Source organism: Leptodactylus fuscus, chromosome 8, assembly GCF_031893055.1.
Source record: "Leptodactylus fuscus isolate aLepFus1 chromosome 8, aLepFus1.hap2, whole genome shotgun sequence".
In the NCBI taxonomy this organism is placed as follows: domain Eukaryota; kingdom Metazoa; phylum Chordata; class Amphibia; order Anura; family Leptodactylidae; genus Leptodactylus; species Leptodactylus fuscus.
The window spans coordinates 33,703,696-33,723,125 of record NC_134272.1 but is presented as its reverse complement, the minus strand read 5'-3'; the positions used below and the strand labels follow the sequence as shown (position 1 = coordinate 33,723,125).

The following is a 19,430-nucleotide window of genomic DNA, read 5'->3' as shown; positions in this document are numbered from 1 at the left end:
TCTATGTAAAGAAAAGACTGATACATCTCCTATATTTTTGGGGAGAACTGCATCAGAACTGTGTATGTATGTGTGAATCCAGCCTCATTCCTCAACTCTGTGATCCATGAATGTTCTCCACTGTGGGGAGTGGTGGACCTCAATAATTCTTCTTCAAAAGATCTGCGTAATCCCCTTGTCCGCCCCTGTCTGGCCTTGCCAGTCATTCAGCTCATCTGTATGTCCCTCATTGTTTCCCAGATGTAAGCAGTCACATCCTCAGCATATGAGAGCACTATACTGTCCCTCCCATAGGGCAGGACGTGCTGGCCCCTCAGAAGAGAATGAATCCACAGTACTTGTCTCTGCCCAACAGCTGCAGATGAATTCATTTCATGTGTGACAGCAGCAGCAGCAACAACAACTGAGGTAAGTCCTCCAAATTCTAGAAGATGTGCACAACGTATCCGTACTGGTATCAGAGTGGAGAGATATTATCTTTCTCCTTCACAACTTTCCATAGTCTTTAATGCGAGTGATGTATAGCCAAGAATTTGTCAGAGAGCCAGGTAAGTTAGAGAACAGTACACATTGACCAAGTTTTATATCAATTTGTAGGGAATGGATATCTTTGTAAGAAAATACAGTGAAAAGACTTGCATGATTTTTTGAAAATTATATAGATATTGTTGAAGACGATGTAGGAAAGTTTATAAATTGTATTTTTTGTATCATGAAAATAATAGCCTTCTGACTTTATTCTAATATGTGTATAACCTATTGGAGACATATCAATGATTTTACACCAGCGTACAAGTAATTCTATGAAAAATATGTATTTCAACCCAGAAACCATATTGATGAATTATTACAATAATGAAATATTGATTATAGTCAAACTGATGTAACAGAAAAAAAAATCACTAGTGTTCTCATGTGAAAGTGAATGTCGTGGTATATTTTATGTAGATATGTCACACAATGCGCTATTTCACAGCGCTCCTGTCTAAGTACATCTTTCTTTTAGTTACGCATCAAAAGTATATTTTATGGACAATGTCACAATGCGAGGAATGCGTCATATACAGTATAATATAACACTTATGTAAGCTTTGTTATCTAAAGTTGTATTCTAGCACTTTCATGTAGGTAAAAACTTTATGCATAGTATTTGCAAGAAGTAGCATCACAATATTTGCGCCATGTCAATACCGTTTGCACCAAATGTTGCTTTAAAAAAAATCACATCTGATCAGACTTTTGTGGAAATAGAAGGGTTAATAGTTTACATTTATCTATTAACAAAATGAAGTGAATGAACCAAAGAGATATAAATCACATAAATACTGCTTGTTGAAGACGTTGTTATAGGATGAGCACCAATATACTCACAACGTGTTGACATGTCAACAGTATTTGCTATAAATCTGCAGACTTGCTCCCTCCTCCATTGCCTTTTTAGTCCTTCGACTGTTAAAACGCTTCTAATCTAAGTTATACAGAGACTCATTGTGTATTTAGCATGATAATTTGGTTCTTGTACCTGGAAAAGATGAGAGAACAATGACTTGCATAGATAAAGCCATGGGTACGTGTCAAATTCCACTCTTGCCTGGCAGAAAAAAAATGGGCCAAACAAGTGATCCTTAGGCTATGACTATTGCTCTCACCAGTAGGAACATGTCTTTTGCAGGCACGATTCAGGCTTCATCTTCTTCCAGTCTAATCTGGGATTATAGTGCCATCTGTGAAGTCTAGTGAAAGAGGAATGGTGGTGAACAACACTAGGGTTGTATCTACAGGTTTATGCTGAACCCCTTGTAATCTTATTCTAGAGAATTGTATTTTTCAAAATTAAAGTCATTATAAAAATTTTTTTCATAAATATATATAATAAAGATGCAAGTTTGTAATATATTTTATTAAGGGAGTCTGTCAGCTGTAAATTCATCACATATATAGTCATAGCATTTTGTAGAGATGTTATATTCATATTCAAATGAGCAGAAAGTGATTTTGGGTGTGCTTTAGCTTCTCTGGGCTTTGGTCTCAGTTATATATTCCCCGACAAACCACTTTTCCCTTCATTTGTATATGAATAAAACCCCTTTTTGCAGTATCTCAACATAGAATATTCTCTTTATGTCTTTCTTAAAACCCACTATTAGTTGTTAACCATGAAGTTCATTCGCTTGAGCATTTACTTAGTCTAATAGACAGTAGAAAGCTACTGTTAAGGTGATAGTGCCCCTGACCTACTGTAAAACAAACTTACATCTTTAAGAGGGCCTTAACCATGGTCACCACTTTATAAGAATATAGTGCAGACAGGGACTAGGCCACTCAGTATATTTACTATAATTAACTCCAGAAAATGTCAAGACCTACAGTAGGGCTTCTAAGGTGAATTTTAATGCAGTTTGGTACAGAGGGGAGAGGTACAGATAGGCTTTAAGCAAAGTGAAGAGAGATGACGGCTTGCAACACTCTTATAAAATTCAACCTTTTAATTAATTCCGTTAAAAATATAGAGAAATCACACAAGAAAAAGTGCAACGGGAAAAAAAAGTGCAGCCATAAAAACGCTTTGTGTGAGTTCACATAATGTGTCCAGTGTAGCATCTACTATATGTCAAAAACAATAGTGTGATCGTTAATACAAATCTGTGATCCTGTCTGTGTTGCTAATCATTGTATAAGGGCAGGTCAAAAATAAGTCTAAAACTCAAATTTGAATCATACTATAGATAAAATATATATATGGGTAAATAAGGGCCCCCTCCAAGTGAGAATAAAAAGAAAAAACATAATAATCTGGTTTACCTAGTAAAGGTTCATGGGAACTTCAATAAATCAGAACCAACAAGGATTTTGGAGATATGTATTATGACACAGGTCCACCCTACACTTTTGCCCACCACTGCGTATATTCATTGACAACTGTGGGTGGGGGACTTCAGACGCAGTGTTCTTACCCTTGAGCATACATAATCCTATGTAATCAACCTACATATTGTGCAGGTTGTCTTCGTGTAGCTAATACATCTGTGATCAAATTATGGACTCTTAAGAACTTGTTGTCTTGTCTTATCTGGCACCATAAGATTAGTAGCAGATTAGTAGAATTTCTGTAACTTGTGATATGGTTTTGTTCTTCATGGATCAGACTTGTTCTTCCAGTACATTCTGCACATACTCCATAGGATTGAGAGTCAACCTGTTGAAATCTTTGTCATGTTCCTCACCCTCTTCCTGAGTGCTTTGCATTGTATAACTAGGAATGGCGGGGTCCCGTGGCGAACGTTTGACATACCCCCCCCGACCGATGCCGAATACCTCGACCGACCCCCTCCTACGCATTCCTGCGCGCTCTATTATGCCCCATAGTATCCCCTTCACACAGTATTATCCCCCATAGTGGCCCCTGCACACAGTATTATCCCCCACAGAGGCCCCTGCACACAGTATTATCCCCCATAGTGGCCCCTCCACACAGTATTATACCCCATAGTTGCCCCTGCACACAGTATTATCCCCCATACTGGCCCCAGTACATAGTATTATGTCCCACTGTGGACACCCCTAAACAATAATTATACTCTGGGGTCTTTTAAGACCCCAGAGTATAATAATCAGAGACCCAGGGGGAGAAAAACATAAAAAAATCTCCCGTCTCCTACGCAGTCGGCCTCCAAAGTAGTCCATCTTCAATTACGTCAGATGTCACATGACCTGGGACGCAGGCTGGGGTCATGAGACGTCAGACGACTAGGCCGAAGTCTGCACGGATCGTGGAGAGGTATCTAACAGTGTTTTTTATGTTTCTTACCTTTCCTGGTCCACCAATCATTATACTCGGGGGTCCAAAAAGACCCCCCTCCGAGTATAGTGATAGCAGCGGTAGCGGCTGTCACCGGGCCCCTAATGTCCCAGGCCCTGTGGCAGCTGCCTCTGCTGCCATGGCGGTAGTTACGCCACTGTGTATATGTCAAAGTAACATCCACATTCTCATGCCAGAACATTGCAGAGAGCATCACACTCCCTCGTTTTAATGTTGCGGCTGATCAATGTAGCGCTACATTGTAGAATAATGGTCATTTCCGTGTAGAGGACTCTTCCCCTTCTAAACAAAGTCTGCCTTTATGCCCAATAGGACATCTGTTAGGGAAGTGTTTGTAAGCAAGTCATGGGATTTATTTAGCCAAAGCACTTTAATGCCCACTTTATCATAATAATTGTTGTAACAATGGGCTCCATTACAGTGTGGTTATACAGTCCTATGAAAAAGTTTGGGCACCCCTATTAATCTTAATCATTTTTTGTTCTAAATATTTTGGTGTTTGCAACAGCCATTTCAGTTTGATATATCTAATAACTGATGGACACAGTAATATTTCAGGATTGAAATGAGGTTTATTGTACTAACAGAAAATGTGCAATATGCATTAAACCAAAATTTGACCGGTGCATAAAGTATGGGCACCCTTATCATTTTATTGATTTGAATTCCCCTAACTACTTTTTACTGACTTACTGAAGCACAAAATTGGTTTTGTAACCTCAGTGAGCTTTGAACTTCATAGCCAGGTGTATCCAATCATAAGAAAAGGTATTTAAGGTGGCCAATTGCAAGTTGATCTCCTATTTGAATCTCCTCTGAAGAGTGGCATCATGGGCTACTCAAAACAACTCTCAAATGATCTGAAAACAAAGATTGTTCAACATAGTTGTTCAGGGGAAGGATACAAAAAGTTGTCTCAGAGATTTAACCTGTCAGTTTCCACTGTGAGGAACATAGTAAGGAAATGGAAGACCACAGGGACAGTTCTTGTTAAGCCCAGAAGTGGCAGGCCAAGAAAAATATCAGAAAGGCAGAGAAGAAGAATGGTGAGAACAGTGAAGGACAATCCACAGACCACCTACAAAGAGCTGCAGCATCATCTTGCTGCAGATGGTGTCACTGTGCATCGGTCAACTATACAGCGCACTTTGCACAAATAGAAGCTGTATGGGAGAGTGATGAGAAAGAAGCCGTTTCTGCACGTACGCCACAAATAGAGTTGCCTGAGGTATGAAAAAGCACATTTGGACAAGGCAGCTTCATTTTGGAAACAAAAATTGAGTTGTTTGGTTATAAAAAAAAGGCGTTATGCATGGCGTCCAAAAAGAAACAGCATTCCAAGAAAAACACATGCTACCCACTGTAAAATTTGGTGGAGGTTCCATCATGCTTTGGGGCTGTGTGGCCAATGCCGGCATCGGGAATCTTGTTAAAGTTGAGGGTCGCATGGATTCCACTCAGTATCAGCAGATTCTTGAGAATAATGTTCAAGAATCAGTGACGAAGTTGAAGTTACGCCGGGGATGGATATTTCAGCAAGACAATGATCCAAAACACTGCTCCAAATCCTCAGGCATTCATGCAGAGGAACAATTACAATGTTCTGGAATGGCCATCCCAGTCCCCAGACCTGATTATCATTGAACATCTGTGGGATGATTTGAAGCGGGCTGTCCATGCTCGGCGACCATCTAACTTAACTGAACTTGAATTGTTTGTCCAAAATTCCTTTATCCAGGATCCAGGAACTGATTAAAAGCTACAGGAAGCGACTAGAGGCTGTTATCTTTGCAAAAGGAGGATGTACTAAATATTAATGTCACTTTTCTGTTGAGGTGCCCATACTTTTGCACCGGTCAAATTTTGGTTTAATGCATATTGCGCATTTTCTGTTAGTACAATAAACCTCATTTCAATCCTGAAATATTACTGTGTCCATCAGTTATTAGATATATCAAACTGAAATGGCTGTTGCAAATACCAAAATATTTAGAACTAAAAATGATTAAGATTAATAGGGGTGCCCAAACTTTTTCATAGGACTGTATAGTCTCTCTATAAATGTGTACTTTACTGTATAATCAGAAGGAGAAACGGAAGTTTACCTTTCTAAATATAAAGTGCTGTGTCTGTCAATAAAAACAGAAGGTCAGCTATGACTAGCTCATTGTTACTATTTAGAAATATCAGACTTGATTCATCAGGTTGGCGATTGAGGAGAAAAAGATTTTAGAGCGTGAAAGAGGAAGTGAGTCTTGGAAGATTTGCTCTGTTACAGACATAGTATAGTGACATAATCTATGCTCTAGGTCAGTGATAGCCAACCTTTTAGAGACTGAGTGCCCCAACTGCAACCCAAAACCCACTAATTTATCACAAAGTGCCAGCACGACAATTTAACCGTAATACTGTGCGGATACATAATTGTGGACAATTACAGATAGTCTGTAATAATATCACTTACCTGCTATAAATCAGATACTGTGTGATAAAAATAGTGAAGGGCCCCCACAGTGCAATCTGCTCCACCGTGGCCCATACACAGCACAATTTGCTCCACCGTGGGCCCCACACAGTACAATCTGCTGCAAAGTGGCCCTTGCACAGTATAATCTGCTGCACAGTGGCCCATACACAGCACAATTTGCTCTCCCGTGGGCCCCACACAGTACAATCTGCTGCAAAGTGGCCCTTGCACAGTATAATCTGTTGCACAGTGGCCCATACACAGTACAATTTTCTCCACTCTGGGCGCCACACAATACAATCTGCTGCAAAGTGGCCCTCGCACAGTATAATTTGTTCTAAAGATGGGTGCCCACAGAGAAGGTTCTGAGTGCCACTTTTCCCATGCATGCCATAGGTTTGCCATCATGGCTCTAGATATTACAATACTTTGATTTGCTTGCTCTGTGTGATATATTAAAGAGGACCATTCACCACCTCCACCAAGTCACGTTCTTAGCATATTCGAGTAGGCGCTGCTCCACTGATTCCAGCACAGTCAGAATTTTTTTCTCTATGCCCCACCATTCCTGAGCAACAAGCACAGTTAATTTCATGCAGCTGCTGAAATGGGGAGCCGGCTATAACTTCAGCGAGAGCGCCAGGAGAAAGAGCTCCCAGAGAGCTCACCGTTGCTCACGGACGGACACTTTTCAAACCCATTCAAATGAATGGGTTTGAAAGATGCCTGCAGGTTTCTGTCTCCTGCCCTGTTTTGTTCAGGAAACGGAAACCTGCAGAACGGAGGCCCGGGCGCAGATGTGAACGAGCCTTAGAGTTGGTTATGTAAAAATAAATACAGCATAACAATAAAGCCCTATGTGTCACCGAAAAAAAACACAGAAATTAGTTGAATAACGCAAATTAGAAAAATGTTACAGCCCTCAAAACCACACATACAAAAAAACACAAAAATGTGTCTGTTCCTGAACGACAAATTGGCCCAGTACTGAAGTGGTTAAAGGGGGTTGTCCACAATTTTGGAAACCCTGGAGGAGGCTGGGGAAAGGGAAAGATTTTCACTTGTGCCCCTGACGCTCCATTGTCTGCCACCGCTGTCCAGTCCTACATGCGCTGGTGCCTGTGCCAGTGGAAGGCCTTTGCCGCACTTGACCGCTGAGGGTGATTAGGAACTGGTAACGTATGTGAGTGACTTCAAAGATAACAGCATTGATTTATTGCTCGAGAAAGGTGAAGGCTAGAGAAATATATATTGTATGGACCTGTGTATTGAAAAGTGGAGTTCACTGCACTGTCCTGTACAGACCGCGACAAGTCCTCCATTTGTCCTCTGGTATTTCTGCCCAGCACTGCCCATTTGATCATTTCAGGCTCTGCCTGCATCACAGCTGTCTGTAGACAAATCTGGCAAATTGGTTCCGCCCTCTGTGCACTTGCAGGCTGATTTTCATATCTATAAAAAAGATGCTTATCTCTGTATTGCTCCATTGGTTTGTGACCATGCAGGAATATTTCTGTTCCTAATAAAGGCCCCTACATGGCACCTTTGGTGGTGGGAAGCATTTTGGACCTGACAGACTCCCTTTATAAATGACTAACAGGTCATACTCCAATAGTCACGTACACTGCCCTTTATTGTAATGTGACGAAAACAGGATGTCTCCTTTCGTGCAAGTATTTATTCATGATTTATAATGTAATTGTACAATACTAATAAAGTATAGCCAGACCAATAAGGAAAGTGTGATTAACACAAGATCACAGGAAGACCTTATCTGAGCATGAAGCAGGTCTTGCTTGTATTATTAATTAGGGTATTTCAATAGGTTTCTGTGACTTGCACCCTCACACATCCCTCCTTTTTCCTTCCTGTGATACGGTTTTTCTAACTCTGGTATGTAGTATGCTAAAACAGTCTGGAATCCTTCCATCATGGCGTAAATGCTCTGCTTCATTTACCAGCTGAATTCTTCAGCTTTTCAATAATGAAGGATTAGTGAATGGGGACATTCTTGTTCATTCTAGTTTGCAGCGCAGCCTTTCCTGGGAATCCTGCATTGGTGTTTGTGCTAACACATGCTGAATATTTTGGAATAAAGTAACAAATTGATTTATCACTGTCAGAAAAAATATGATAAAAGGGATACAGAGAAAAATAATGATCACATAAATATTACTGTATTTCACATACACAGAGGAATGAATACCTTGGCTATGGATGCTATGTATGTTCACAGAGGTCTATGATTGCATACTTGAACTATAAAACCGCTTGATGTACATACGAGTACATGTGCACTTTATGTAGCAGTAAAACGCTAAGGCCCCATGTTGCGGAAATGCAGTTTATTTTGTTGCAGTTTTTTTTACAAAACCAATGGGACTGTATAAGACGTTCTTATACTTCCACCTTCTTCTCAATCCACTCCTGGCTTTGGCTCATAAAACCACAACAAAATCTGCAACAAAAAAAGCTGCGTCTCCGCAACATGGGGCCTCAGCCTTTAAAGGGGTTTTCATCATAAGTTAGCTATCATCAGTATATAATCAGTGAGGGTCCGTCACCCAGACCCCACACAGATCCACTGCTCTGGCTACCTCTGGAAGCCATTGGGCACCATAAACTATATTAGCAGATGGGGAGCAGAAACCGCTCAGATCCTGTTCAGTTAATAGGAGCAAAGCTGGAGTACTCCACCACTACTGCTATAGAGTGGACAGAGTCTAGGAGTCTGCTGGAATGTGAGCTGACATCTTTGCACTATACTAGTCAACTGATATAGCTTCCAGTTCTGTCCTTGTTGCTCTAGCAGAACAAAAGTCAGCAGAGAGTTCAGAGTGGAATTTATTTTAGCAGAGGGGGGAGAGCAGGAAAAAAGCCAGATGAGTAGAGAGAGACATTTTCTCTGATATGAAATTTTTCTTAGGTTTTGTATATTAGCTTATTTGTTGAAGATTTTGTGACTATTTATTTTATGTATAGATAGTTATCAGGTTGTGTTTTTTCCAAACAAAGGATGAAGGCCCACGTTGCAGAAACACAGCTTTTTTTGTTGCAGATTTTCTTACATTTTTTTGAGTCTAAGTCAGAAGTGTATTGAGCAGAAGGTAGAGGGATAAGAGTTTCCTATACAGTATACTTTCCATTCCTTTTGTAGCCACTCTTAGGTTTGGCTCAAAAAACTGCAGCAAAATATGCAACAAAAGAAGCTGCCGCAATGTGGGGCCTCAGTCTAAAGCACCACATTGTGGAAAAGTTGCTTTTTTTTTGCTGCATATTTTGCTGTGGGTTTTTTTTTTGTTTGTTTTTTTTAGCCAAACCCAGGAGTGGCTACAGAAGGAATATGAAATACAAAGAAAGTTCTTATACTTGTTGCTTTTGCTCAGTCCACACCTGGCTTAGGCTCAAAAAAATGCAGCAAAATCTTCAACAGAAAAACAGCTTTTCCACAACTTTTCTGATTTCTGGGAACTACTGTCTGTCCATTCTATTTACTAACCATGTTGTCTGCCACTGAGGCCATTAAAGCTGTATCTTTGTTTAATGGAGCTAGACAAAAGGTAAAAAACTTATTGAAGTATTACAAAATGCATGCAATACATGCTTTCTACATCAGCTATATAATATATCTTATTACTAGGGAATCTGCAGGAAGAGAAAAAAAAAATAGTTCATTCTCCCAGCCAAAGTATTACTTCATTGTCTTTGATTTAGACTTGTCCCTGTCTGCCTTGGTGAGTTAATGGAAATAGCAGGACATTGTGTTAGTGTAATGAACCATCTGGTCATGTTAATAATGTAATATTCCCTTAACGCAAGTATTTCCTTTTCAGATGTAGAGACAGTGATGGTGCTGCAAACTTCTCGAAGAAGACAAAAGCCTGAATATCTTGGAGTTGCAAGATCGTAGCTAAATAAAGTCACACATCCACAATTAGAGCCGGTTACTGTTCATTTCCAGTGAGAGCTGCCATTGACCAAAAGCTTTTCACAAAGTTGTGCCTATTTATTCAACAACTGTACCAGGTTAGTGCCATTCTATCCATTCTATTACTTAATAAGCACTTTAGGTTTTGGAGTCTCATGATCTAGAGCAGTGATGGAGAACCTTTTAAAAACTGAGTGCCCAAACTGCAACCCAAAACCTACTAATCTATAACAAAGTGTCAACATGGCGATTTATCCTTAAAGGGATTATACCATTAAAACCCTTTTTTTGTAGATAAGATGTCGGAATAGCCTTTAGAAAGGCTATTCGTCTCTTACCTTTAATTGTGATCTTCCCCGCTGTTCCTTAGAAATACCGTTTTTTACCGGTATGCAAATTAGTTCTCTCGCAGTTATGGGGGCGGGCCCCAGCACTGGAAATGCGATGGGGGCGTCTCCACTGCTGTTCGAAAACAGGCTCCAGTGACGCCTCTATCTTCTGCTGGATCCTCCCCTTCTTTCGTCGTCTTTCTTCGGCGTCACCTCCGACGCCTGCGCAGTTGGCTCTGCCAGTGAGACACTAGTAGAGCTGACTGCGCATGCGCGCAATTGCAGCGTCGGAACTATGGCCGCGGGCATGCGCAGTTGGCTCTACTAGTGTCTTACTGGCAGAACCAACTGCGCAGGCGTCGGAGGTGACGCCGAAAGAAGGATCCAGCAGAAGATAGAGGCGTCGCTGGAGCCTGCATCGCATTTCCAGCTCTGGGGTCCGCCCCATCACTGCGAGAGAACTAATTTGCATACCGGTAAAAACCGGTATTTCTAAGGAACGGCGCGGCGGAGATCACATCTAAAGGTAAGAGATGAATAGCCTTTCTAAAGTCTATCTAACGTCTTATCTACAAAAAAAAGGGTTTTAATGGTAGAATCCCTTTAATACTGTGTGTATCCACAATTATGGACAGTTGTGACCCAGAAAATATAGCTGTGTGATTGGGGCTTTACTGAGTTTTCAATGATACAAATCAAGTTTGTACTGAAAGCTAATAATTTGCATTTAGCATAATTTTGATCAATTAATGTTCACTATTTACATCGCAAAGGATCTGATTTATAGAGACTGTGCAATTTTATCATAGTCTGTACTAATATCACGTCTGCTATAAAACAGAAATGTGTGATCTAAATAATGAAGGGGCCTCCACACAGTACAATCTACCCCACAGTGGTCCCCACACAGTACAATCTGCCCCACCATGGTATAATCTGTTCCACAGATGGGTGACCAAAGAGAGGACTCTGTGTGTCACCTCTGGCACGCGTGCCATACGTTCACCATCACGGATCTAGAGCATAAAGAATAAGATTTAAAAAAAAAATATATTTATAAAACACCAATTTTATATAGGAGAGGTTCTGACTGCAGCCTGAAATGTAGCGGATGGGATTTAAGTAAATCCCATCCACACACTGCAGAAAAATCTCATATAGCAAAGGGTCCTGTGCTCATTTTGCGAATGTGCAGCGTGTCAATTATTGCTGCATGTTTGGTCGCAGATATTTACTTTGCAAAGGTTGAAACCTGGGTTAGTAGAAAGGTAAACTGCCCATTAGAGCTGCAGCAGAAAGCAGCTGCTTTTGGGATGTCTGCTCCGGACATCACACTCTGACCTTGCAGCATATCACACCTATCTCCCATCAAAATGAATGAGAATACTACTATGTGACACTGACTTTGGGCATTTCTATTTATCCCTCACTTTGTATGCCTGGCCTTAATGATAATGTTCCCCTTCCATGCTGTGATGGATTTCTATGAGAGATCTTCATTTCTTACTCCTCAATTTAGCAGCTACAGCTAAAATAAGAACTCTGTACGCCTGTAAAAAGGATTCACTGTTCCAGAATTCGAGCGCAGGACTACTAATAGAGGGGGAGAGAGTTTTTCTTGGCAATGTTTGCTTGGCCTAATTCACTCCTAGAATTATTCCATATATCAGTAATATTTGGTTTTCATGTATTTGTATATGCAAGTAGGAAACAAATTCTAGGTTTCTAAAGATAAACACAATTAACCTTAAAAATACATGAATTTGCACATTGCGCATCCAAGTAAAACTTGAGATCAGCTGCAAACATTAGACTATCGCTCCTCTTATAAAAGTCAGATTTTCCAGTCCAGCAGTGTTTGGGTGTTGCACTGAATATGTTTTCTGTGTAATTAGATTGAAGGGAGGATCCAGAGCTTTATATTTTCTCACTGACTACACCCTGCTCAAGTGCCCACGGACAACTCTCTTCTGGTAAGTTCTTGCCTCATTCACAATATAAATGACCGATATTTTGTTATATGTGTTCCTGAAAAGTTGTGTGAATACCAAAATGATAGACATGACCTCTGCCACAGGTTTCCTAAACTTTTTATAGGGGTGTTTGCATTTTAGACATTTGTGGCACTTATCTCAAGGATGGGAGTCCTTTAACACACATCTTATGTGCTCTGTAAATAGAGGTGGCTCTTTGATGGTTGTGATAGTAGCCAAGCATGCTTACTTTTTTGGAACTCCCTTTGTATTAAAATAATAAAGCTCTGAATGAACAGCAAAACCGGGGTTGGATGAACCACATTCTCTAAGGTGCTGGTCCTAAAGGTGGGACTCACATCTATTAGACACGTATGACATATTCTGTAGATACACTTATGGTTTCCGTGATGGGAATACTTCCTATAAGTATGGCAATATATTCTCTGCATAATACATAGAAGCCATTCGAGAAAGCTGGGTGACGTCCCCTATGAGAAGCCAAAATAATCATCCTCCAATAAATCTAGAAACAGCCATGAAGGAAGCGACAACCCAAGGCTTATATTTACTTGTATATTTATTAGAGAGAAGTTCTTTTCAACTTCATTCACTAAAATGTATCCAAACTTCGTATTGTCCTATAATAAATATAAACCAGTATTGAAGAATTCTTATTTTGTGCAGGTACTGATAATATCCATACCTACCGGGCATCCGAGGATTCCTGTAACTGACAACAATCTGGAAGTGATATAATATTGTGAAATCTGCTCTGTTTAGATTCCATTAGGAAATGAGTCAGATTTCTCTGTTTCAGTTCTTTTTTTCCTGGAAAAGAAATCTCAGCGTGTCCCACATGAATCATTTGTAACGTGTATACATGGATATGTACAGGAACACCGTCACGGTGCAACAAGTCTATTGTGCAGTAAGCTGTTCTGTTACTAAAACAATGTATGAGGAGATTTATATACGTCACGTTGCTGATACAATGTAAAAACTTTGTATCTGTCACTTTTTTAAATTAAATAATTCATGGCTCATAATAAATAGATGAATATTGACTTTCATAGGCCTCAGTCCATGACTGGAAAAATGTGGACCATTTGGCATTTGCGTTTTGAGTTCACAGAGGTCCAGATTTAGGACATTTCTTATTTGTGGCTGACTGTTTTGCAGAGACCCAAGGACTTCAATTGATGAGTTTGGTCTATGAATTGGAACAAAGTAGTTTGTGAGTGTGTCCAGTTTGTGAATCTCAATGATTCATGGACATTTCAGTAAAGCTTTATTCTTTTTTTCATATCTTGCGTTCCCTAGGTTCAGAGTATATGTTAGGAAATGAGTCCACAATCTGTAACCAGCAGACGTATCCAGAATATTGTTTCGGCCCCACGTAGGGAAACACAGCTAAAAGACGTTGTGGAAAAGAAAAACGCAGGAAAAACATAATGTGTTTTGTTTTTTTATGGGTTTTTTTTTATCCCCAGCATTTTTATTTTTTTGACTGTAGTTTTAATTAAACGGTTTTCAGAAAAAAAATATGTACAAAGTACAAAAAAGATAGAAATAACATGCGATCATACAATGTCAGCACAGAAAAAAAATTATACCAGATAAATGTATATGAAACTATACAACCTGGCTGACAATCTGCGGACAATCACAGGATGAAGAGACGAATAAGATCGGAGGAGGGAGGAGAGGCATGAGAGGTGAGGTTAAAGGCCTTGCATGATACAGTATCGGTCCCAAGGCTCCCAGATCATCTGGAAACCCTCAACCTCGCTTTTTAAGGGTCAGTTCACACGTGAAAACCGCCTAGCTTATTTGTGCGAGGTAAAAAACCTCGAGGAGTTTTTTTGACGCTGTTTTTTGCATTCCACGCGGTTTTTGACGAGGTTTTTGACGCGGTTTTCGCTAGCGGTTTTCGCTAGGGTTTTTTTTTCCTATATGTGCTATAGAAACTGCAGGCGAAAACCGCGCGTTTTTTTGCAAAAAACCACGCGGTTTTGTGTGCAAAAAACCGCGCGGTTTTTTACCGCGCGGTTTTCGCCTCCCATTCACTTCTATGCAATTCTTCAGGCGTTTTCCGCCTGAAGAAAGGTCATGTCGCTTCTTCAGGCGGAAAACGCTAGGAGGAAAAAAAAAGCTAGTGGTCTACATAGACCACCATGTTAAAGGAGAGGTTTTTGAAGCGAATTCCGCTGTCAAAAACCTCCCCTTTGCCCACGTGTGAACTAGCCCTAAGGATTCTGTCAGGAACTCCAGATTACAGACATCTTTCATATGTGCTACTAGTTGTGATGTGATCTGCAGGGAGTCAGGGAAAGTTGACTAACTGAGTGTTTTTGTGTATCCTTCCCGGGCCCTGGGTCTCCAGGTTGTTCATGGGTGTGTAAGGGCCACTTGGAGCATATAATATGCGTATTAATATGCTCCAAAAGTCGTGCACACATGATATTATATGCTCCAAGTGGCCCTTTCACACGGTATTATTAATTAATGCATGTGTCCGCGGATGGTGGGGTTGCGGTGGGGGGCGAAGTTTTGAGAGGGGCGGAGCCATTATTCCAGAGTTCCCCCTAAATTTTTTTTTTCCAATTTAAGCACTGGGTAGAGGTCTTATATATGCCTCTTCAGCTGCTAATTGGACAAGCCCACAGAACTTCTGAAACTGCAGAATCTTCCCAGGTTGACACAGTAACCTTAAAGGTATAGCAGCTGAATTGAGAATCCTGACAGTAGTTGCCTGATACATAGTCCATCTAGTGGAGATAAGGTAGGCTGTACCATGAGTCCTGTAAATCCGTTCCTGATCTATTTTAGGCGGGATCGAAACCCAATAGCGATCTTGAAATTTACTCGATCGCCGATCGGGATCCGATCTTTTCCGATACCGATCGCTCAACCCTACCCAGATCTCAATCCCATTGTGAACTTGTGATCAATCCTAAAAAAGGGGGGTGGGGGGGTGGAAACAAAACAATGGTATGAATGGGTTACTATCAGTCAGGATTTGGCCCAAATGTTGATAAGCAGCATACCAGTGGAAATTGCAAAAGTATTGAAAAATAAGGGTCAACACTGTAAATAGTGAGTCTTCGCAGAATCTTGATGTATTTATCCATAAAAGTTTAGAAACTTAAAATGCTTATAAATGTGCTTCAGTATACCATAGAAACATCTGACTACACGATCTGAAAACACTGAAACAGCAAAATCAAAAACTCGTGACAGTCTCAAATCTTTTGGCCACCAACGTGTACATTAAGCCACAGTTTGCATGTTGTGTAACCCCATACAAACAAACAAAGGCTAAAATATTTTTTTCTTAAATATGTATTCAATGTATAGTATTATATACTGCAACTTTACCAGAATGACAAAAGCTGCCGCCTACATTTACTACTGAGATGTTAGACTAATATAATGTAGCCACAAAGCATAGTAAAGTGTGTCACACAACGACAATGGATCAGTATTGCTTGCAGTATATTTCCTCCTCTTATATCTTAATTAAATTATATACAGTTGTATCAATATAATAGTTTGATCATCATTTTTAATACTTAAAGGGGCTGTCCAAACGAAGATATTAATGGCTTTTATGTTAAGAATAAGTCATCAATATCAGTTGGGCCGAATCTGGCTCCACTACCGATCAACCAAGGAAATCTAAAGCTCTATACACTGTGGCCACGCTTTACCATTACAGCTCAACCTCCATTCACTTGAATAGGAGCTGCAATAGAACAGCATGGCTGCAACACTGTCTACGGAGTCGTCTGCTCTTTATGTGGCAATATCCATGTTGCTGCCTTCATCCAACACTTGTATCGAAGAAATCAGTAAGTTTTGTTTGGCGTGGTCTGTCATCAGTAAAGCCACGTGATTTTGGATCCAACAAGCTTCTGGTTTTTGGGTGGTCAATAGGACCCAGGACAGACACTTGTAGGTCACCATATGTAACTCATTTCTCTTCAGATTGCACACCATGAACACATACGATATCTACCCATAGAGCCAACTAAAAATCCACTGAACTATTCAGGGAACAAGTTCAATATTCAGTATTTTATCTTAGGTGGCACTGTGTGAAAGTCCTTGCTGAAATCCAGGTGATATCCACACCACCATCTCCAATAACCACAGATCAGAGAGCTTTACTGACGCTGGGTGGATGCCATCTGAACCCATTGCCTTGTTTGACTTTACATGTTCCAGTTCACCTGTAGCATCCATACACACTAGGGCTGAGCCCTAGGAACTAGCATTAATGCCAAGCCTATCTAAGTTACAATTATGAAAGCCATTTCCTGAAAATACAAGACAAAAATAACCATCCATATGGTCAATTCACTTTTACACACTGTAAATGTGCGCAATATTTCTAATGTTTTCATGATCTCTAATTTTTGTTTTCTCCCCAGCTACACAAATTACAACATGAACCTGACAATGAATGACTCCGCGGTCGACTACCTGTACAACTATGAATACGACTATGACGATTTGGAAGACCTCTCTCACAATGAAAAACAAACTCACGCCCTCCATGTGGTCACTGTTGTTATTTACTCGCTGGCGTTTCTTCTGGGCGTACCAGGCAATGTCATGGTTATCTGGTTCACTGGATTTAAATGGAAGAAAACCGTAAGCACTATATGGTTTCTCAATCTGGCCATTGCTGATTTTATCTTTGTATTGTTTCTGCCGCTGCACATCACTTATGTGGCTTCTGACTTCCATTGGCCGTTTGGGAAGCTGCTTTGCAAACTGAATAGTTTCATTGCTATTCTTAACATGTTCGCTAGTGTATTCTTTCTAACAGTAATTTGCCTGGACCGATACATGACGTTGGTCTGGCCAAGTATTTCCCAGAGACTTCGGACAATGAAGATGTCTGGAGTTGTAAGTGGCTTTGTGTGGTTGCTAGCTATGTTTATTGCAAGCCCTTCCTTGTACTTCAGAGACACAGAGATGAAAAGGTCTACTGTCATATGCTTCAACCATTTCCATGAAACCGATTATTCCATTATCCAGAAGATCCATACCTCGCTGACGCTGGTCAAGTTCTTCATTGGTTATCTCTTCCCTTTGCTAACTATGGTTACATGTTATACCATCCTCTCCATCCAAATGAAGAGAAGAAGCACACAGACAAACAATAAATTCTTCTGGATGGTCCTGGCTATTGTGGTGGCCTTTTTCCTTTGTTGGACTCCGTACCACATATTTAGCTTATTGGAATTGCACATTCACCACAGTGACGCATATAGTGACTGGCTTAGGATTGGAATCCCCATTTCTACTAGCCTGGCCTTTGTTAACAGTTGTATAAACCCTATCCTTTATGTTCTCATAAGCAAAGCATTCCGCTCACATTTAGAGGCCTCAGTGGCGGAGATATTTAAGAACACAATACGAGATATCAGTCAGACAGGCATTAAAAGTGATGACGTGGTGCTCACAGAGAACAACTACACACTCTGTGAAATAATGTCTTAAAATACAAAATGCAAGATAGTATTCTATATATACAGATATTATATAAATCTATAGATTCTATTCAATCAGATAGCTTAAGAATCACATAAATTGCATTTTATATGCAAACATGTTCTAATGAAACATGCCACGGTATTCATTTGAATGGACTGTACAGTCATATGAATGGCCGACCTACAGCGATGTCCATGGTAATAGCAGACTGTTGGGAGAGTTTTATAGTCCATGGTCTGTTTTGCGCTCTGGATCAGTGTATCACTATCAGTAAGTGACTTTTATTTCCTTCCATCATCTTCTCAGGAAGTCAGTTCACTTTCGAGTGCATAAGATGTAGGCGCCACCTTGAGTAGATCATGAAGGAGCGGTGGCTCTATTGTGCTGCTAAATATTACCGATATAACTGAGTTATGACTACGCATTATCTAGAGAATAATACAAATAGTTTTCTAGTATTGGTATGATAGAACAACATATGGTGGTATCAATGCAAAGATAGCAGTGCCAATATAAAAGTGCAATATAAAGCCATGTAATATAGTAAATTAACTACATATAAATATATTAAATTGATAAATAAGAGCACCATAGTGGCATTACTAAGGCTTTAGTGACCATATTATGCTGGGCTTCTCCACTGGACTCATTTCTGTAATCGGGAAGCTTCAAGCAACTACTGACTTCTGATAAAATAAGGACTCGATTCGTGTTTATGTTGGGAAACATTGTTTTTTTTATTATTATTAAACATGTTCCCTCTTTAAATATCACTTCTCTATTATGCTGTGTTTTTTTTCTATCAAAATAGCTTCTACAGTAAAATTGTGCAAATGATCCAAATTTATTGCAAGTATGTCACAAAAATGTCAATTTCTTTCAGATTCAATTCCTATCCATGCACATTCTTCTTTTGGAACATATTTATTATGCCTGTTTTCATAAGTCAGGATTTTGCAAAAAAAAACCCAAAACAAAACACAAAAATTACCAAAAGGGGGCTTGGCAAGAAACATGGCGTAAACGAAGTGTCTGGCCTGTGAGATGTATTATTATTTACACCAGAGAACTGGTGTAAATGATTCCTCAAGGCTGTGCGACCTATGAAAGATGGCAAAGATTACAGGTGCACAGTGCAGGCTGTCTCATAAATCAGATGCATCCTCCGCCAGCGCTGCACATAAGAAGAATCTTCATACATTGTACCCTATTCCATAATGGGGATAATGTCCCTTCTTAAAGAGAAACCAGACTTATTTGCATATTCCTCCCATGATCCTAATAGGTGGTTTCTCTTTAAGGAAGAACATTATCCCCATAATCTGGTCTCTCAGCCTCTCACTTCTACCAAGTCAGTTCTCTACGCGTCACTGACAAGGTTCAACCAGACCGAAATGGCCGTCCG

At 40.1% G+C, this 19,430-nt stretch overlaps 1 protein-coding gene across 1 annotated transcript; it reads left to right on the top strand.

Annotated features, from left to right (window-relative positions):
• Positions 1–216: 216 nt before the first annotated feature.
• Positions 217–18,858, top strand: CMKLR2 (chemerin chemokine-like receptor 2). The gene is made up of 4 exons (XM_075284348.1): positions 217–408; positions 10,121–10,313; positions 12,440–12,517; positions 16,954–18,858. The coding sequence occupies exon 4, from the start codon at positions 16,970–16,972 to the stop codon at positions 18,029–18,031; it is 1,062 nt and encodes a 353-aa protein (XP_075140449.1). The 5' UTR covers positions 217–408; positions 10,121–10,313; positions 12,440–12,517; positions 16,954–16,969; the 3' UTR covers positions 18,032–18,858.
• Positions 18,859–19,430: the final 572 nt, after the last annotated feature.

Excerpts from the sequence above, each read along its gene's own strand:
- CMKLR2 (XM_075284348.1), top strand. The coding sequence starts at position 16,970 with ATGAACCTGACAATGAATGACTCCGCGGTCGACTACCTGTACAACTAT.